We start from the raw sequence: 23,137 nt of genomic DNA on the forward strand, positions 1-23,137 counted from the left end.
TATTGTGTGTAACTATAATCGAGTGTTGGAACCAAGGTCCTAAGGGTCGCCTTGACCGTCCGCGTTCTTCGAGGACCAACTTTATTATAATTTAATCCCGTATTAATTCAGCCGGAGAGTAAGAGGGTTCGCGACCTCCAGCCCGCGATATAAATCCAAGCATCAATCCCCTCTTCGCATTTGAAGAAATACCTCAAACAAGTGAGCATCTACAATAGAAACAATCCTCACTGTTCTATTAAATTAAATTAAATATTTAATCCATTATAAAAATAATAATAATAATAATAATAATAATAACAAACAGGACTTGGACTAGAGCTTACGATTTAATCCTGGTGCTGGAGTCCCCCATCAGAGTCCTACTCTTTCTCCTTAACCCTGTAACTTATTCGAATCGAATACTTACTTTGTTGAGTACAGAGCTCGAGGTACTACAAAACCTCTTTCTCTCTTTAAATCCAACGCGTGGTAATACTCGACAGTTAACGAGCGAAACTGACGCGGGACAGGACTCCTGCACCTGGACAGCTACCATTTGTTCTCTCGATTAATTAGTCCTGTTGTTTTTACAATTGTTGTTGTTCTTCGTTATAATTATCATTGTAACTGCAATTTGTTAATTGTTTTTAAAAGTTGTGGTTCTTAAAGTTTTTTAAAAAACTGTTTTTATTTATCAAAAAAAAGGAGCCATGAGACTTGTAAGTATTTTATTTTTGTTCTCATGAAAATGTGAAATGTGATATGTGATTTTATTTATTTATTTTTTTTTTTAATTAATTGTTATTATTGTTGATTTATTTATTTATTTATTTAATTAGTTAATATGTAGTATTAGGTTTAATATAAAGAGAAACAGAATCGAGTTAAGAGGAAAATCTAGTGCTTTCGATACGATTGAATGCACTGGCGGTTTTGCGGGATAAAAGTTTCGCGAGCAGAGATAACGCGTGTCCTGGGTACCTATGTTCATTATATGTAGTCAGAATTGTTCAGTGAAAACGCTTACCGAGGAAAGCGCTTATGTTTGATCATCGTTTAATTTTACTTTTTATGAAAATTAGAAGATTATTTTTTTTTGTTTTAATTATGAGCTGTAATATGCGTAATCATCACATAATTGCTGTTTATTATTAATAATAATTTTTTTTATGGATTCTACTGTTTTTTTTTTTTTTTTTTATAAGCGTTGGCATGTTCGATTAATTTATGAAATTTTAGTGAAATTTATTTTTCTATTGAAAAAAATATTTTGAATAATTTTTTTTTTAAAGGATTTTTATTAAAAAATAATAATTTATGAAATTTTAGTAAAATTTATTTTTTCTAGTGAAAAAAATATTTTGAGTAATTTTTTTTTTTAAAGGATTTTTATAAAAAAATAATAATAATTATAGTTGTGAAGCTAAATAAAGTATGAAAGGAATTCGATAGTTGATTTTCATTCCCAACAAGTGTCAAGACTCTGACACTTGAATGCTACGGATACTTGTGATACTTGAAATGCAGTACCTACCACACAGTAAAATAAAATAAAGTAACTATGTTTTGTGGGTTATTCAGTCGTGAGTGTGTGATTACTGTGATAATACCACAAGTACATACATGTTGCAAAATAAAATACTTTACAACAAATTTAGCATTGTTACATTGAGAAATTCTTCACTTTTTATTGAATATTTAAATGTAAGAAGAAAAAAAATGAAGATACATAAAAAAGTAACTCGATTGTTAATCTCAAAGAAAATATCCAAAGCAATAAATTTATCCGAGTCATTAAGTAAATTAATGAAGAAAGTTATCTTAATCGCAGATTAATGACTTGCAATAAAAAGTTATAGGAACTAAACGTTTAGTTCTCTATGCTCGGTTTTGCTCGGTTAATATATATTAATAATTGTAATTATAATTAATATAAATGGATAAATCAAAAATGATTACATCGGAAGTAATAATAGCTCGTCGTCGATTCAATAAAAATAAAATGTCGAGACTAATTCACGACCGTTATTTATATTTACGGCTTAATGTCTTTATACATGTTCATCTATGATCTGAGAAGTAAGGAGTCAATATATTTTACTGATAAAAACCCCGCGGCGATAGACTAGTCTTTACGACCTTGCCTCTGGCTCATTGAGCACTTGTCGCTTGAAATACTTTGCTCTTACGTACATTATTTAAACTTCATTTTACCAAAAAAAAATAATTATTCTTCTTGTTAAAAAAAAAAAAAAAAAAAAGTATCAAAAATTTTTGTTACATCTAATAAATATATTATAATTGTAATTTTAATTTGAATAAGTAATAATAATAGCTAGTTATGCCAATCACGTTCAATATCCACAGGATAAAAAAATATCCTCGTAATGTTTATATTTATTGCATAAATTTGAGTGATAATCAAACATGCTTAATATTAATTATTTTTAATTATCAATCTTATATTTAACTTAAAAATGTCAACTAATAGTAATTTTAATTTTTACTATTATTCGATTACAAATTTTAATAGTTATTTATTTAAAAATTTTTATTATCATTATTTTATTGTTTATTTTATGATATAACACATGAGTAAATACTCAAGTTACGGAAAAATTTTTTGCGAATATTTCAGCAACCTGCAATTTAAATAAATCTTACTTGTCTATTGAAAATTTATGACGGCAAGTTGATTGTTTATTAAAACATTCTAAAAGTGTTTGCAAAAACTAGCAGTAAAAATATATAATAAACAATTTTCATCGGCTTATTATTTACCCATAGACGTTAATTATAATTTCTATTGTCGCAGTGGGAATTATTTGTCACCTTGAATTAATTTAGTTTTTTTTAATTTAGGTCAATGTTATTTCACATAATATTTTATTGCGTTTCATAATGTTATAATTATATTATATATATATTTTTATTTATAACTTTTAGTTAATTAACAAATGCAAATGGCAATTTACCTGCTATTTGTTATTGTCGTGATAAAATAACTAAAAAAAATTTTAATGTAGTAATTATTGAAAAAAAAATTTAAGTGAGTGTATTTAAGAAATTATCTAAATAAATTTAATTACTCAAATTTCTCTAAAAAATATTTACGTTGATTTAATTATTTGTCGGTAATTATATTTGAAAATTGCTGTTTCTGTAGTTAGAAAAGAAATTTCGAGCAAAAAATAATAACAATTTAAATTGACAATTTTAAAAATTAAAATCTTAAGTATTAAATTCGAAATTATAATTTCAAATGTAATTTCATAGTTTTTTTAATTATCTTATTTTTATTTAAAAAAATGGATGTTATATCAAGATCAAAAAAAGCTTACTAAAAAAATACAAATACAATTTATTAAAAAAAAAAAAAAAAAAAATTGATCATCATTTACCAGTATTGCACTGAAAAAAAAAATTCTTGACTGGAGTGTAAATTTTCTTGGCTCAAAAAAAAATTTTTTTTTGTGTATGCAAACAAAAATAATTTTTTTTTTATTTAAAATATATTTTTCATGTGAAAAAGTGAGATTTTATATGGCAATCTTCGACTCAACTACAAAATATTTTTTACGTCTTGTAACATAATTTTCTAACTATTTTTTCTTCCATGAATTAAATAAAAAAAAAATTCAATTTTTCTTAGCGGGAAATTTAAAAACTAATTTTTGATTTCTTCGATTTTGTTAATTTGTGATAGCACTTAGCATAACCTAACTCGATTAAAAACTTAGATGCATATAATTGTTATTTAATACCTATTCAAGCGCCACTCGAGCATATAATTGTATTGTAATTTCATTCATACAAATGTTAATGCCATTTAAATAGCGCCCGACCTAAGCTAACAATCAAAACGGTCATATATTTTTACCTAAAATAAAGAAAGCTAAATAATATATATGAGCGCAATAAAGGTAATTATGCAACGAACCCTTCTCTTAGCTCTCCCTTCTCAAAAAAATAGCGGTCTGCTATAAAAAATAAATAAATAAGTGTCTATTCTAATCCTTTCTCAAGAAAATACTTTCTCCGTTTCGTAAGATCTTCATAGAAAAGACAAAGACAATTAATAATGATCGGATTAATCTCACTTGAAGCGATAACTGATTTCAATTGTATTATTATTAAATTTATTACTAAAATATTCGAATTATTTAATTTAGTTGATCAATAATTATCATTTAAATTAAAGAATTAATAGAATCAGTGGAATCGTTGCAATGTGTAAGTTATTATAATTACAAATTATAAATTACGGAGCACGGTATAGCGTGCAATAAAAAATTATTCTAAATAGAAATAATTGCCGCTGAAATAAATCGGTTTATCGCGAATCTAATAAAAAACTTTCGCGAATTTCAGCGGATAAAGTATATGTGTTTGTTTGAGTTAAGTAAAGTCTCTTTGACTAGGAGCATGGCAGACAAAGCCAGCTAGTAATAAGTAAAGTAACATAACCTTCTATTCGTGTTGTTAGAGAATCGCGGGTGCACGTCGTGTCCATTCTCTTCCGGCAAGTGCAACAACTATCTCAGTATCTTTTAAATTCATCTACCGTATCTATTTTCACGACAAGTATCAATAATTGATCGAGTTAACTCCCAGTATTTTCATTTATTATTTATAATCAATACTCCTACGTACATGTAGATTGTACGGTCCGTTAATCATTAACCATTACTCGCATGAATTCACTTGAATTTTTTTTTTTCTATGAAATAATTTTTATTAAAAATATATGTTAAAGTATATAAAAAACTACTGATAAAAAATAGATTTTTAGCACCTTATTTTATATATTTTAACTTCAATTTAGAGGCGCACAGTAGCCTATCGGATCCGGCCCTTGCTTACCAAAGCATTGGACCGAGTTCGAGTCCGGCTTACACTAATAAATATTTTTAACATTTAAGTGTATTATTCTGCTCAGAATAATAAATTAAAAACTATTAAAAATTAAATTTAAACTAAACAATTAAAAAAAAATTTTTTAAAAAAACTATAATTTCAACAAAATTCAAAAATTATACGAAATACATTTATGACAATATAAAATAATAAGTAAAGAGATATATTAAAGATTACATACTTTATAAGGAAATTTTGCTATATTTTTATACGTATCCGTCAAAATTTTTCCAATACGGTTTGATAACTCCATGGATAATTTTAAAAATATCCTGATACGGCTATATATAGCCTGATATGATCCTATATGCACATTTAGATTTTTTATCAAATGTAGTTTTAAAACTTTCCGACAGGTCGCGCATAATCGACTAATCTTCTCCTAACAAGAAAGTTAATCTTCAGGGATTAATTTAGTACTCTCTCATATACTGTTTTGCGCTCAATACGGCGTAGTTCTTGATATTTCTCATTTATGTATTCACTTTTACGCATGAATTTATCAATAATAATTTAGAAACTATTTTGTAGCAATGTATCAAATTATTTCTAAAAGATTGATAAATGTTTAATTTTTTCAAACAATCTTGAGAAATGTTTCTTAATGATAATCAAATAATTAAATAAATTTGTCGTTACATTATGTGGTGCAATGTATGAAAGTCTCAAAAAATTCGAAATTTAAAATTCCACATCTCCAAAATTGGATTATTCAATAATTTTGTTCTGCAAAAAAATTTTCTAGAAGTTAAAAATTTTTTTAATTTATATTTTACTCTCATTAATGCCCGTATATAACCAAAAATGATTGATAATTATAATGAAAAATATAGGAAAAAAGAAAAATGGAAAAATTACGACATAAATAGTAATAAGTGTCCCGTCGTATTTAAAACTAATATTCAGAGCATTCAATGTAATATTTACATTTTACACTGCAATTCTTACAAAATCGGCTAAATGTTATAAGTAGTTTATATATTATTAATTAATTGTTGATATAAATTCTTTTCACCAGAGTCTCATGAATATTTGTTGACAAAATAATAAATATAAAAATATGATAGAAATGTATTGTCGAGAATAATTGATTTACAATAATAAACCATCAACGTCTTAAATGTCCATTAAAAATAATTTATTAGACGTCTTAATAACAATAACATATCCAGCACTTTGAACAATCAATATATTATATACAATAGATATCAAAATCGCGCAATATAAGCCAATAAATAACGTCATAAAGCATATAACCCGTGTTGCTACAATAACCCGTATAATGTTTCGCGTTTTATTTAGTTTTTAAATGTCTGGATAAAGTCTGATCATTATACGTAGCCGTTTCACTGGTTTCACTGGCATGGCCCTCGTCATTAACGACGGCGTCATATACTATCTCTGAGGTGGATATCGATACCGATTTCCAACCAATATCCACGTGTAACAATTTTATTTTCTTTTTTTTTATATTTATATTTCTCAGTTATCTATCTATTGCCATTACTATTATTATCATTATAAAACAGACATACCCGCATATAATATTAAAGCCAAGTCCATTCTATTATACATTATCCCGCATGTGAGCTGCTACTAGTGACTCAATATGTTTATAATTCCGCGGTAAATTTCTCTCAAGTAAATGAAATAACGATAAATAATATTAGTATATTAGTATTATTTTAAATTATTAATAGCCACTTTTTCAGCTTTATCGATGGATATAAATTTACAGATTTTTATTTTGTTAATTGATTGACAATGATTTAATCTTGCTGAGTTTATTATATAAATACTTAAATGTTGAAAAAGTTAACTAATGGCTTGAGATTTTATAAATAAAATGAATCCTTTAGTCACGAATTATTGTAACGGCTTGTGTTATCCTATCTTATACTATATCTGATATGCAATTTTCAAGATTTTTTAGTTGATAATAATAATGATTACCATGAACAATGGCTCAAAAGTTATATTATTATTTTTTTTTTTGTAAGTCCACACTGAAAAAAATTTCTTTTGAAAAATATGGGCATTTTTGTGATAAAAAATTAATTTTTTGGAAATTTTAAACAATTTTATTTCTTAGTTGAAGAATTCAAAATTTTTCTTATTAAGAAAAAATTTTCTAGATTCAGGAAAAAACAATTTTGGAGGAAAATTCTAAAATTGTTTTTTTTTTTTTTTTTTTTTTTTCAAATTGAGATTACGGCTTACGTTATCTTAAACTATATTTCATATTCAATTTTTATGATTTTTTGATTAATTATAATAATAATTATTATGATAAGCAATCTCTCAAAAATTATTATTTTTTTTTTATTTTGCAATCTTACACTGAAAAAAAAAAATTTCTTTTAAAAAATATTGGCATTTTTGTGACAAAAAATTAATTTTTTAGAAAATTCAAACAATTTTATTTCTTAGCTGAAGAATTCAAAATTGTTCTCACACTATTTTTCTTGTGAAAAAAAAAAAAAATTTTGGATGTAAATTCTAAAATCAAAATTTTTTTCTTTTTTAATCTTAAAAAATCACAAAAATTCCCATATTAAAAAAAAATTTTTTTTCTGAATGTATTATTAAAATTTGATAAAAGTTAATATTGCGCCTGATAGAGAAGTAGCCCGTGAGAAAATGATCCAATTTTTTATTCTACATCAATTAACAATGCCAACTCATACTAATCAAAATATTGTCATTAACCAAGAATGTGGGAAAAATATAGATTTTAAAATTCCACAAACCTATCGGCCAATATTTAATTGTAATCATTAACTAAAGTTGTGATATAAAATATAAAATATAAATATATTACAAATAAATAAAATGGCAAGGCCAAGATAAGGCGTACGACACACATGTGCGATCACCGTGACCCGTGAGATCCTTCCGAGGTGATATATTGTTACAACCATTACACTGTTAACTATTTCCCTTGTATAGTAATATAACATGAGTAGAGGAATCGCCTGTTCACTAAGTAGCGGTGGGCGCGGACTTGTGCCCATAATACCCAATTACAGTTTACAGTGACACGCTAAAAACAGTAACATAAAACAACTGAAAAAAAAAAAAAATAGTCACCCAATTAACTCATTCTTAAGCTAGAAAGTTATTTTTAAAAACACGAAAATAATAATCCAAATTATTATGCTTATTCATTGATACTTTCTATTGTACTCATTGTTATATTTATTATAAATAATTTTCTAAATTTAGATCTCTGAATAAATTGTTAATTTTTTAAACTATTTAAACAATTTCTTTAGTGATTTTAAATGTAGATTAATTAATCTATAGATTAATTGATCATCTTTGAGAGCTAGTTTATTTAATATTTTATGATCGATATTATACCTATCGGCTAAATTATTAAAAATGACTTTCATATTTCATACCACAATCAATATTATCATGTAAAATAAAATTGTGTTGAAACTCAAATAAAATAAAACCATAATAAATTCCTATTGTATAACATTATTTTCTCTTCGTTAAATTTACCATCAATTAACTCAAATAATAGTACAACAAAATTGCATATTTTTGTATCAATGTCATTATTAACACCTGGAATTTTTATCTTAAAAAAAAAAAAAAAAAAAAACTAATAATTTGATGTATGATTTCAAAACCAGAAGCTTTAAACATCTTGATTAAAAATTAACCACTACAAATTTAGGCTAATTAGCTGTCATAAATTTTAATGTTTAATATTAAGACATAAGATTTAAACGTGTGGATAAAATCACATGTGTACACTTAGCAAGGTCAATTTACCTGTAGTATAATAAATTTCTCACATGACGCGTTTTTTACACTCACATTTACGATAAATAAAATCTTCGGGCTATGCTTGTAATAAAGAAGTACAGTGTTAGCGCTTAAGAATATGCAATTTCGCACAACATACAACATAAAACCACTTTATATTTTTCTATCCTATCCTATAATGACGAAATCCAAGTAAGACATTAAATTAGCATACTAAACCCATTGAATGTTCGCATAAAAACTTTGTTTCTCCTGTTAACACTTCTAAAACTTAAAATTTTATCTTCGACAAATGTTAAAACAAAACTACATGTACCTATTATATCATTTTCATCATTATGAATTACAGAACATTTCAAAATCGTGATAAGAAAAAAAAAAAAAAAAAACAAAGCTCAAAATTGCGCGAATAAAATGATTTATTCAAGATAATGTTATTATCGTCGAATCAAACTCGCGTAATAAATAATGCAAGGGTAATAACTACGTACTTTATAAAATTCCACCCGAGGCCGCGGTGCATCGAATCGGTGAATATACCACAATGTAAAATACTTTTAAATCACCAGTTGATATTGTATGTACGTAACGCATTAAATCAGTTTTGTTTAGTTACAAAGAAACTTTTCGGTCGTAAATCTTACAATATTAACATATATAACGTACAACATACAACACGTCGTATTAGCTTTAGAAAACGAACCAAACTCTTCCTCATGGTTACCTAGACACGGTAATGCCTGTATTTACAGTGTGTACTCTATTTTCAGCAAATATAGCGACTTTGATAGCAAGGAGGAGCGACTATTACGTTTTTTCTTTCGTTTCAGTGACTGCATTACGTAAATATGTATGAATATGTGAAGAAACTTCTTGACGTTACTTTATCTTTAATGATTGAATGTTGTGATTTAGAGACTCGAGTTTTGGTTGACGGCAATTATGCTAATAAGAATTTAAGTTGCTTACATTTAAGTAGTTTCAGTTTTTTAGGTGCAAATATTAAAATAAGACTTAAATATTTATTTTTCTTCTGCACAAAAAAAAATGTTTTTTTTAATCAAGTGTATCATTTTGAAGAACTTAATCTTCTTGATTTGAGTAAAAAAATTCTTGAACTAAAAAAAATTATCTTGATTTAAGGAAATTTTATTTGATTCAAGATCTTTTTGTCTTGATTCAAGTCAATTACCCTCTTCAAAATTATTTTCTTGGTTCAAGAGTTTTTCTCTTAAATCAAGTTAATTTTTTTTTTTTTTTTTTTCCCCAGTATATACATATTAATTTATTTATTTATTTATCAAATTTTTAGAGCCTTAGCTCCCTAAGGGCCTTACATATAAACAGCATAATATAATTTAACAATTTTATATTGTTTAATAAGATAGATCACACATAGTACATTTTTTTCCGACAAATAAATGATTTTCCCGTATGAAAATTTCCCGTATCAGGCCATATTTCGTGCGATATGTCCTAATATGACGATATCTTTCATATGCGGCCTGATCTAGTCATATATACGATGCAAATAACTATTTTTTTAGTTAGATTTAACAAATTTTATTATTTTTAAAAATTACATCAAATTTTTTTGCTAGTTTCTACAACAGACATTTTGTAATAAATTTTCTCTATAATTTATTCATTAAAAAATCCTAATAATTTATTCAATTGAATCTAGTATGTGAGGCATTAACTAAAAAAATGCCTCGTATTTTTAAACGAGTTTGATTAACATTAATTACGGCTAAAGATCAGACATAAAATTAATAAATTTAGTATAAAATAGGATTTTATAAATAAACACTAAATTTTCGATTTTAATTGACATAAAATTAAAAATCAAAAATAATTTGTGTATAAAACCCTGTAGCTAATGTGCTGTTGAGTTAATAATTTTCAAATAAATAATGAATAAATTCGAAAAAATATTCAGAATACTAGTATTAGCCTACCACAAAACTGAGTCAAGGACACGGATTACAAAATTTATCCAGACAAATTGGTAATCGAAAGCGATAAATCGTAAATATCAGAAAGTTAAAAAAAAAAAAAAATTGAAAGATCGTTCAACTAAACCGACAAATCAGAGGTTGTACTTATTATCCTACTATACTTAGAGTTAACTTTGAAGGAATCAAAGCGTAATAGTTCGGCATTAATAACAAATAACAAACAAACGAGTTTGCAGAAATATCAGAATAATTTGCTTACAATGTTCAGGTTAATAAAAAGGAATCCTTGAAGTTACGGTAATGGTTTTTATATTTGCTATAAAACACAACAGTATACACACGAAACCCTTCATTAAGAGGTCATAAAGTAGCTGAGTAAATTGGCAAGTAGTGTTGTAGAATACATATATATTTCTAATGTACGGTTTGATCATTGTCGTTACGCATATATGACTATACTCATATATCGTGTGAACATTCCTTACCCATTTGTCTCCTTTCAATACACGTTTTGTTACCAACAGCTCTAATGAAAATTATTTTATTTATCCATTATCCATTTATATACATAATACATAATACACATAATATCCATAAGTACACATGCTTAACAGTCACGCGAATATGGTATCCTGCTCTAAATAATAACCCACCAAAAGGTGTAATTAATCCGCGGCATTATTTTATTCTAAATAATTGTCATTTAAAACGTGTGCTTAGATTTAGTCGCCTATCCAATACAAGTAATCCGGTCGTTAATGTATTTATTTAGATTTATCAGCTTATGCTGCTTATATCTACTGTCGAGTGACTACTATTTTATTTAATGATTACGAAATTAACCGAGTAAGAGGCTACGAGGAGGCCGTAAATAATTAATTCGTATATTATTCAAATATGCGAGAAATTAATAGATTTTAGTTTCGCGCATGAATGAACGTAGGCTTAGGCGAAACCTGTTGATCTCTCGTTATTTAGTTTAGTTTAGTTTATTTATTGCTTTTATTCAATATACTTGTTATTGAGATACGAAAATTTAATTTAAAAGTTCTTATAATTATGGGGGTTGAGGTAATCTTTATTTATTATTATTCAGGTACTGACATATCACTATAATTATTATATAATATCACGTCAACTCACTCACCTTCTTTTTATAAGATCGATTTTTTGACTGATGTATTTAATAAAATTATGCTAAATTTTCAATTATCATTTTTAAGGTAATCGTGGATAATTAATAAGAAGTAGTCGAGAGATATTTGTGATTAAAATGAGGGAAAAATACTTTTATTTTTCTACTTTTTTTTTTTTTTTTGGCTGGGGTAAAAGTAAAATTTGTGGAAACTTTATGTCCAAATTATTTGTGTAAATAATTCTATAAACTATGGATATAAATTTTGAAAAAATAGTGGAATTTTTTACAAATTAACTAAAATTTAAAATGGTTAAAAAACAGTTTTGAAAGTTTAATTTAAATATTTTTTTTGAATTTATGAAATTTTTAATTTTTGTATTCAAAAGTTCAAATCGTTAAAAATAAAAATAATTTTTTTTTTTATGTATACCTTCCTATAATTATAAGAATTTTTTTTTTTTAAAGCCAAATAGACATAATAAAATTTGGCTCTATAAATAGCTAGCTATTTTATTTCCTTTGAAAATAAATTTTTAATTAAAAATGCACAGTAAAAAATTTTTCGTCATTGGGTCAAAAGATTTTGTTTTAAATATTTAACATAATAAAAATCTTTAACACAAAATTTTTTACTGTGTGTAATTCAAATAAAATTCAAAGTTAAAATCAATGTCAACAATCTAAAAAATTTTTCCTTGTAAATATGAATTATTTATTGAGTTTCGACTTCTGAATAATAACTATTAAGAATAATAACTACCTACTTATAAAAGCGTTACACATATTACTGTATACTTATAATAACAAAATGGTATTTCGTATCCATAGAATGAAAAATATAATAAAAATAAAATTAAAATATTCCTAATAATAATAATTTCAGAGTTTTATTGCCAGACACTGATAAATTAAATAATAATTGTAAATTGTTGTAAATTCACTTTCACAAGCTCACCTTATCCTTATAGAGGCATACATTTATTAAACTATAATTTTTAAATAAAATGCACCGTAAACTTTTTTCCTATAATTAATTTTAATTACAGATTAATAAACTATCCACCATAAATAATTTATTATTAATCAAGTCAATGCTCATCAAATTTATTAACTAATAAATTTTTTACGTAACTTGATTTCAGACCGGTATATTTGCCGTAATCATGACGGTGTTAGCAAGCGCAATGGGTATCCCATATGACTACAACTCATTTTTCTCGGATTTCGGGCCTTACTACCGAGCCGTAACACCGATGAGAGATCCTCGATCTAACACCGGTAAGAAAAGGCTAATATTATCAGTATCATCATCATAATTATACATTTTTTTTATCGTTATAAGTGATCCGTAAAATGGGATGATATGTACAACTAATTTATGCATAGCACCATCAGCTATGAAAAAGTAACTTCCTTTCAAAGCGAGCGTCTTCATCCGTTAAATTAATGACCGGTACCTGCTACTTTCACTGACACACGATTTATTTACCATCCAGCATGAATTAGTTATTCCACACGTACATAGTACTAACACTGAGAGCTACCAGTGTTTGTTAATGCCAGATACCAGCTGTTATCAATATCTCAATGATACACCTATGGTGTTGCTGTTATTCCTTGGTACAAACCTGGTATTAATGCAGATTATACATCAACATTGGTTACAATTTATAAGCCAGATCGACAATCATATCCATTTGTAATCATAAACATTATCTTGCCGATCGTTGACCTTCGTGTTACGCTCCGGCGCAATAAGTTGCGCTATTAATTGACAGAATATTTAAGATTTATTTTGCTCGATATTTTGTTCAACGGAATTAACACACATGATTGTAAGTGCAGAAATCAGAAAGGTTATTCTGAGATAACAATTACTTTTTTTTTTATTCAACTATTAACACGCTTCTTTGAATTATTTTGCACGAATCATTTCACACTATTTTTAATAAGACTACATACGAGGTTTTTTATGATTAATTTTTTTTTTTTTCACACACCGTTTGACGTTTTTGTTACAATGTACAGTTACGCTGATAAAAAAGGATAAAATCAAAGAGATATAAATATAGGCTTAAGAATTTGCTGGAATAAATTATGCAGTTTATTAACCTTTTTTTTTTTTCAGAAAGAACGGTAATATCTACTTTCATTGCATAAAGTAACATTTTTTTTTTTTTTTTTTTTTAATTGAATGAAAATTATTTTAACATTTCTTCACTTAATTCAAACATATAAAAATAGTAGTGAAAAAAAAATCATAGTTATTATTATAAAAACTTATTATACTTTTAATATAAAATTAATAATACTCCTCAAAATAAAAATATAATTTTTTTTTATCAATTTTTGAATTATTAATCGTGATAGCGATATTTGTCACATTAAATCTGACTAGTGCGCACCATTAGATACAAGAATAATCGTTGAACTTATCAAAATTTATTTTATTATTTATTAATTATCATTGTTACGTAAAAAAGGATTTTAATAGCTTATTGTGTAGATTTTTCAACTCAATTTAGTTTTTAATCATCTTATCTGACTTATGGAAAGTTGTGAAATAAAAATTTTAGTAATACAGTCTTTAATTGGTTCTTTTTTTTTATGATTTACTTATTGGAACTAAAGAGAACGTTCAATTTGCATAAAAAAATACTATTCTCGAAAAAATTTTAATTGAATTATAAATAAAATCAATTCCTATTAAATTAAAATTGAAATTATTTTTTAAACTTATTCCTGTAATTTTTTATGTAAAATTATTAAAAAAATCGTAAATCGATGCGTTAATTTGCAAATATTTCAAGATCTCATCGAATTATCATGAAATTTAGTATCAAAACAATAATAATGACAAAAATTTTTTGCAGGGCCTGTACTATTTCCACGAGGACCAGAACCAGACCGTGTGGAAACCAGCGGCGTAATAGTAGGAGCCAGCGGCTTTGGATTTGTGCCACCAAACTCAGGTAAAGGCATCAATATCAACGGTCGATGAGGAGTAGTATCCAAAATTTGGATACCTAACAAAAATAATTAGTCAAGATACTGAAAAAAATAGCAGTTTATGTCTAACCATAATAATAATAATAAAATCTCGCCATAGCTCAATTATAAAACACACAGTCATCCTCATCCTTCCGTATTTATATCATTCTCACAGATAAACCGAAAGACGAAATAAAAATGATTTTAAAAAACGAATATACGATAAATTTATCCTTCCTCTGTCCTCGTGCCTGAAATGGATTTGAATAATTAAAAAAATAACTTTTACACTGACTGAAAACCTCAGACGTACCTTGAATATTATAAAATGGTCATTTCCTTCCTTCCTTTTTTGTCTTCCTTTTTTTCAATGATGAATAATAATTGTTTGGTGGGAAAACCAACCAACTGTAATTAACAATTAGATTAAAGTTACTTGTAAATAATTATAATAATTTATTGTAATAAAAATAATATGATGCACATTTTTGGTGGTGAATAGCATAATAACAAAATTATTAAAATTTTAGGGGTAAAAATTATTGCAGCGTAATATAATATATGTTTGAAAATAAATATCAAAGATAATTATAACGGCGTAGATAGCATATGTGAGTAATTTCTTCCTGTAACGGTGGTTGCGTAGCAGTGTTAAATAGTGATGCTGATCGAGGATGAATCTCATTCTCTATAACAACAGACTATTTCAGTATAACTCTTCCGGACGTTGAGAAAGCGAAAGCGATTAAATGTCGGATGTCTTGAAGCATCACAAACTCGTTTTGTTTATGGCCTTCCCGGTCACAAGTTTCGTACGTAAATGAATAAATATCACTCTCAGATCTCGAGATGTGTATTAAGCTGCGTAACGGGTTAGACGAGGTCATGGATTACAAGGTCGCTAAGCTAGAGCCAGGTTTTATTTTGTGACCTCCAGCGGTGAAACGCCGCGGGCATAAGACTCAGAGCAACGATCTAAGGATTAACTGGTCAGGGTCAAGATCTTGGTTTCTCAGGAAATTGTTTCCGAGTACGTGACACTTTTTGCTGCATTAACGAATGTTGTTCTAGTTAGTCCGAGGAAAAGTCCCGTGATTTTGTTAGTCATTTGTCCATGACAATGAGCTCGATTTTTTTTTTCTTCATTAGTTAGGTTTCTGATGATTATGTGACTAACGATCTTGAGCAAGAGATAATTAGAATTTTAGATTAATTACTTTTATGGAAATTCGTTTGAAGAATTTTTTTTACCGGACGCTAATTTCGATAGTTTTTACGGTAAAATTACCGATAAGATTTATTTTTAAACGGTTGCGTCAAAAAATTTCTATGTTAAATATTTAACACTTTTTTGTGTTAATTTAGCACAATAAATATTAATTTTACACATAAAAGTGTTAAATATTTAACAAAAAATTTTTTTACGCAATGACGCAAAATTTTTTACTGTGTAATTTTCTAAATAAAAATTCTAATAGAGTAATCTTGAAGAATTTTTACCAGACGCTAGTTTTGAAAACGTTTGAATGATAACATTACAGAAGAAAAATTATCCTAAGCGGTTACTTACAGTAGAATACTTTCTTTAAATTTATGAATGGTTAATTTGAATGTTTTTGAATTAAAAAAATTAATTTTACCGGACGCTAATTATCATACTGGTAAAGTTACCGTTATAAAATTACCGACAAGGTTATTTTTTATATTGCTGTAAGATAAGATTATGTATAAATATTTTTTAGAAGAGAAATGTTAGAAGTTTTTCATCGGACGCTCATCTTGAAACTTTTTAATGAAACAATTATTTTATTAATGTTTATATATTTTAGTTAACTTGAATATTTTATACACCAAAGAGTATTAAACATAGATATTACCGGGCGCTAATTTTGATACTTTAAATAGAAAAATACCGATACGGTTACTTTTAAAAATATTTACCGAACACAAATTCTATTATTTTTAATAGAAAAATTGCCGTGTAAAATTACTCAAAACGATTACCTATCGTCGATTAATTTGTAAATTTGTTCGTTATAATTGCATTGGTTTTTTTTTTTTATACAATCAAATATTACTGTAAAACATTACACGAATCAATTACTTATAGTCTGTTATGGTTTTAATAAATATTAATTAATATTGCGTTAAATATTTTTGATACACTAAAAAAATGTGAGGGTTCTAATACAGTAACAAATGATCAATAATTTAAAAAATGTATAATGTTGTAAAATATAATAATTTTTGATGTGTTAATTGTATAAATTTTGAATGCAATGCTTTTTAAATTAATATTAAAAAACTTAAAATGCGTTTAAAATTTTTTTTCAGGTTTTTGGGCATACTACTTCTAACAAAAGACTTGACGCTGGTAAACCATCGAAGGTGAACGCCCTCCATCTGAAAAGAAAAAAGAAACCCAAAAAATTTACCATGACCTTGAGACAATCCTTGAAGCACACTTGTTTATCAACTGAAAATGAATTAAATGAATCATTCTGCTTCGTCATCTTCGATATTACGCAAAAAGCGCCCCCGACAAGTCTTAGCCGTTTACGTTTTATCTCAGACGATGAGACATTCTGGTCATTTCTACACATAATAAATAATAAAGATATCGATATTCAAATAATAATAATAATTTCCTATTAGAAGTTAGAAATAGCCGTAATAAATGAATCCTTTAACAGTAAGCACAATAAATTTTGATGTAATGCTCAACTTTCAGCTGCATAACATCGAAATGGTGATTCCTAAGCAGCATTCTGACGCAATGGGCAGTTTCTGCTGCATTTAATTATGATTTAAAGAGCTATTATGCATCATTATTATTATTAATATAATTATCATTACAGTATATATAGATATCAAATGTATTGAGTGACGGGAAATTGTGCTCAAGTTAATACAGAATGTGACCTTCGATGCCGAGAAGAGAAATCACTGCTGGTTATACTAAATGCTCCGACGAATCAACAACCGAAGGAACTTTTATCTTTATCATAAATAGAATAAATAATATAAATAAAATAAATATTTTAATTTATAAAACGACGGACACTGAGGTACGGTAATGTCGGATCTCATTATCCTCGTCGTTTTTTCTCAAATAAATATCTCCGTTAGGTTAATATTAATTCTTTCGAATAAAATGTTTTAAGTTACTAATTATAATCAATAACTGGTATTTTAAAATAAAAATTGACGGATTTATTTATTTACGATTATTTTTTATAGTTTAATTATAGACTGTAATTATTTATTTTTTATTGCGAAATTTATTTTAAATAATGATTATTTTATTTTTGAGCATTGTGAAATACTGTAAAAATATTTTACGAGAAAGGAAATAAAGATATGTATAAATATATATTATAGATATAAAAATTTTTTTTTTTTCGAACATGATTTTTAGTAGTCGTTTAAATTTCTCCAAGTTATTTTATTTTTATCCGATATATTGTATGAAGAAATTTTAATGTAAGAAAGTTTTTGAAATTAGTGTTGCAAATATGTGTATATACATTCAAATGCATTTCATTCGACTGTCGACAAGACTCTCACCTTTTATATGCTAAAATATACGCGATCATTTATGCGATAGCTTGAATTATTTTTTTTTCTTTTCGTTTATGTTTCTTTGCATTAAATTTGCCTCGAGGCTTACTTTTTGACGATTTAATTTCATATAAAAAATTATATCATTGATGGTTAAATCAAATTATTAAAAATGAGGGCAATTAAAGATTATCACCACCTATAACGATAATAATAAATTATAAAACAAATAGTTATGAAATTTACCAAAAAAATATTTCTCACTGTTCCTTTAATTAATTTTAGCAAATTCCGTGAAATAAAAATTGCTTAATCAACAATTAAGATTTCTTATCTCCAGCATTAAAACTCAGTGTTTTTATTTACTCGGCAATCAAGATAAAAAGCTAGACGAAAATTAATAGAGCATAAATTGAAACATGTGTGACGTAACAGATGTTATACATTGAATAAATTAAACTTTTAAAAATAGTGATCAGTGACATAATCGATAACATTTGATTGACATTAAATATGTAATATAAAATGTATCAGTGCATACACAAAACAAGATTTTGTTATTAATATTTATTTTATATAACAGCCGATATATTGTGGCAATAATTATAGTATACGTAAAAATTTATCCAATTTGTCTATAATCGCAATGCATCACGCCCAAACCGCGGCTGCCCGACAAAATCCAATCATGCATACAGAAACACATTTTTCATTACCGCTGTCTATAAATTTATATAAACATCAGAATGAATTTGTCAGACTGGAAACCTGCACGAATGTCTCTTAATTTATACAACCGAAACAAACTTAAACATTATCAATTTTTTTTTTTAATTTTCTGCAAACATCAAAGCCACTAAAGGCGAGTTGCGGTTTACCCACAAATTAATTTTCTGTTTTAAATGGTGATCATTAAATCATCGCGAAGCTTTTACGAGTTATTGTGTGGTGAATTCTTTTTCAGACATTAAATCTATTTTTATAAAATAAAATTTAGTTTCGTTGCATTGTAAGTTGAAAACAAAAGAGTTTTGTTGGAGTAAAAATTATTTTTCACTGAAAAAAAAAAAATAATTGATTCAAGAAAAATATTTTCTTAAACTTCACGTATGTTTTAAGCTATTTAATTTAAAATTCAATTTAAATTAATTTAAAAAAATTTAGAAATGGGTAAAAAAAATGAAATTTAGCCAATAAAGAAAAAAAGCTCTTTTTAAGAGAATTTTTTTTGTAAATTTTCATTTTTTGTATTTTAAATAAAGAAAACATTTTTTAAAACAACATAATAAAAAATTTTAAAAGAAAAATTATTATTTTTGAATAATTCTTAAGCTAATAATACGAGTTCCTAAAACAAGAAATTCTTAAATCAATAGCTGATTTTCGAAACAATTTTTTAAAAATGAAATTTTTTGAAAAAAAAAATGATAAAATATTTTTTATAAAATTTTTCATAATTTTTTTATGATAATTCGTTATACTCCCATTAGTTGATCCAAAATATAGAATTTTTTCAATATTTACAACTCTTAAAGCGAACAGATTTACGTTATCTAGCCATCTAGCGGTAGTTTTGCGTACTAAAAATTTCAAAAATTTTTTTTTTCAGCCTGAAAAGAATTTTTTTCTTAATCCTCAAGTTTTAATTAATTCGATCCACAATATTTTTTCCTTAAAAAAAAAATCTAATACCTTGAAACAAGAGTACCATTTCAATGAAAAATTTTTCTCGAATGAAAAAAATTATTTTATGCAGTTAAAAAAATTAAAATACAAAATTTACATATTTTATATAAATTAATCAATGTACATCCAATTAACAAATTAAAAAAAAATGCGTATAAAAACAATGTAAATAAAACATTACAATGCAATAAGTTTAGTCATGATCTTGAAAGTAATTAATTATCCTGAAAGCATCCAGGTTCCAAGTGACACAACACATCAATTACAACATTCTCTCGATGTCTTGAGACTTACTACAAGAGTAAAAGACTGTATGATCTTGTAACACCAATTACAAGTACACATCAAGTGCACTTACACACCGTTGCCATAAAATTATAACTAATGATAATACTTATATACAATACAATGTTATGTTGTGTGTTGTGTTATTATGACGATAACTGTGACTATGATTTGTATGGTTAAATTATGAAATTATTATTATTATTATTTTTGCAAGTTATAAGTTATAAGCCAAAGGTCCCCAGCAATTCATTGCACAAAGAAAAAAAAATTAATACCCACGATTTGATTCAGTGAATTATGATTTTTGATCACTCTATATCTTAGATATCGTAATTGTTGTTACAAAAACTTACTTTCAGGCCTTGGTAATCCTAGATCATAGACGCGGTAACGGCATCTACGTCATTGCGAACGTAATTCTATCGGAATTAATTCAACACATTGTAATTTATATAACAATCTTCGACACTTATACTTATTATTAATAATACAATTTATGTTTGCTATGAGTGGATATGTAATTATTTAATCACTCAGTAATGACGAGATGAAAACAATTATTATTTAATATGTAATTATCATTGTTAGCGGCACGTCGTGTCGATAGAAGAATAGACGGCGGGATTGATTTAATAGGATCTAATTTGTTGTAACTGTCTTTCAACTTGAACGTTTTAATTTTGTATGTACACTGGAAAATAGTTACTTTCTCATGTAACTTTCAACAGCAACGATAGAATCGTCTAGATTTTTTTCAGACAATTTAGAATATCTTTCGGGTCACTCTCAAGCATTTTAAAGGTTGAAAAATTGCGAAAAAAAATCATTTTTCAGGAATTTTTTCCCTTTACGATCTATTTTACCGTTTATCATTTTTTTACACTCGAAAGGAAAAATATCATGAAAAGTAGGTCCATCTTGGGTAACAAATTGTTTCCTGACATAATTCAATGTGCCATATTAGTCTTAATATCGCCAGATATGCCCCACATAATTTTTAACCAAAGTAATTTTGGAAACCTCCAACAGGTGGCGCATGATCGCGGAATTTTCTCCCTACTGGAGAGTTAATTTTTAGTTATTAATTAACAAAATGAAAATAATTGTTATTAGTCTACTCCCACCCTTTTAAATTTTCTAAAAAATAATTTTAAACCGTCTTTAATAGCAATAATTTATACTTTTTCACATATGAAAATTTTTTTCCCAGGTCTTGAACAGAATTATGCTCTTTGGGATTTACTTCACGCCATTTTGACTTTTCGTGTCACGGATATCATTGTACTGTGATCATAAATTTGTGATTTTTTGCAAATAATAAAAAATTTCGTAAATACTATAATTAAAAAAAAAAAAAAAATAACTTGAAATGTCCAAGCAGTTAGTTTAGTTAAATTAAAAACCACTAATTCACTGGAAAACATACTCTTATTCTTAAAAATAAAGTACTCGTGTATGTTAATGGCCTAGTTTTTTTTTAATTAAAATACCTCATAACTATAACTTATATTCCAAGCGCAAAAAACAATTGAAAACAATAAAAAGTTTAATAGTAAAGCTAACATTACTGTTAATATTTTTATTGCTTTGATTGTTACATTGCCCCGGCGCTAGATTAACATATTACGTATTTCGTACATAAAAGAGCACCCACGTAAATTTCGTAACAAAATAATGATTTATTGAATCATAATAACTTTTATCATCGGATACTTTTATATTCGATACTTTCAGATTGAGAGTGGTCGAAACCTGTAAATGCAATTCCGAGTAAATGATTACTCGATTATTTAAAACATTCTTTGTTTTTACTTTTCGACAACGCAATTTATATTTTTGCATGACATATGCAGGTATATGAAGGATAACTTTGTTATATATATATATTTATATACAATTTATATATGAATGTGCTCGAGTCCAGGGCACGTTATTATTCGATTACATAATACGATCTTAATCGTGAAGGAGTTGGGTCTGTACGCTGCCGGAGACCTAGATGTCTAGTAGAGCGTAAACCTTCCGATGCTAAGGAAATATCATTATATTGTAAGCTGGTTGGTCATGACGGTCGAAGTTACAAGTAAGTAATTGCGTGGATGGACAATATAGTATTCTTTTATTGTTTTATTTACGAAGACGTTAAAAAAAAATTTTTTTGTGCAAGAGTAGTCAAGCAAAGTTATGGATTAAATTTATTTTTTTTTCAAATAACTCACCAGGACTTTTGATAAATGATTTTTTCTATGATTTTGCGGATGGAAATGAAGATTTTATAGATTTTATCATTTTTTTATTATTGCATGACGGTATTTTGAATAACATTTGTTAAATCAATTTTATCTACGCTCAATAATTGTTGGTAATAAGTTATTGCAAGTAGGTAAGCATGGCGATTGTATAAACGACCTTATCTCAGCTCAAGGTAATCGCAATAACCAGACCTGCAATGCAAAAACTGCTGTCCAACGATTGGTGCCGATTTTACGTCAAACTGTAACGCATATTGCTGCCACATTCGATAAAAATCTATGAAAATTTATTTAGTAATTTTAAGAATTGTATAACAAATAAATTATAGCAAAAAAAAAATTGACATGTAGAAATTTAAAAAAATTAAAAATGCAATTTTTTAAAAATCATTTTTTGGAACTAATTTTTTTTTGTTAAATATAATTAAAAAATTGTGAAGTGACTGCTAACTTTAATGTCATTAAAAATCTTCGATGTCAAGATCTACGGTCTGTCTGCATACAGAGAAGAAATACTAATTTATTAATTTAATTTCTTTTTGCAGAAATTGCTTCTAATAATTTCGATCAAAATTACAACATAT

The 23,137-nt window shown here is 26.5% G+C and overlaps 1 protein-coding gene across 2 annotated transcripts; it reads left to right on the forward strand.

Moving 5' to 3' along the window:
• The first annotated feature begins 198 nt into the window (after nt 1–198).
• Nucleotides 199–18,112, forward strand: Wat (worker-enriched antennal transcript). Of its 2 annotated transcripts, XM_074237453.1 has the most exons (4): nt 199–701; nt 12,918–13,053; nt 14,649–14,747; nt 17,101–18,112. In XM_074237453.1, exons 1-4 carry the CDS (start codon nt 693–695, stop codon nt 17,121–17,123), a joined length of 267 nt encoding a protein of 88 aa, XP_074093554.1. In that variant the 5' UTR covers nt 199–692; the 3' UTR covers nt 17,124–18,112. The 2 variants fall into 2 exon arrangements, with proteins under 2 accessions (XP_074093554.1, XP_074093553.1); XM_074237452.1 differs by lacking the exon at nt 17,101–18,112 and having other exon boundaries at nt 14,649–14,982.
• Nucleotides 18,113–23,137: the final 5,025 nt, after the last annotated feature.

This window comes from Cotesia typhae, unplaced genomic scaffold, assembly GCF_013202065.1.
Source record: "Cotesia typhae breed Kobodo isofemale line unplaced genomic scaffold, CoteBio_Ctyphae contig_22, whole genome shotgun sequence".
Classification (NCBI taxonomy): Eukaryota; Metazoa; Arthropoda; class Insecta; order Hymenoptera; family Braconidae; genus Cotesia; species Cotesia typhae.

What these genes read in the sequence shown, in the direction of transcription:
- Wat (XM_074237452.1), top strand. An exon ending in AGATCCTCGATCTAACACCG is followed by an intron (nt 13,054 to 14,648) that starts GTAAGAAAAGGC and finishes AATTTTTTGCAG; the next exon opens with GGCCTGTACTATTTCCACGA.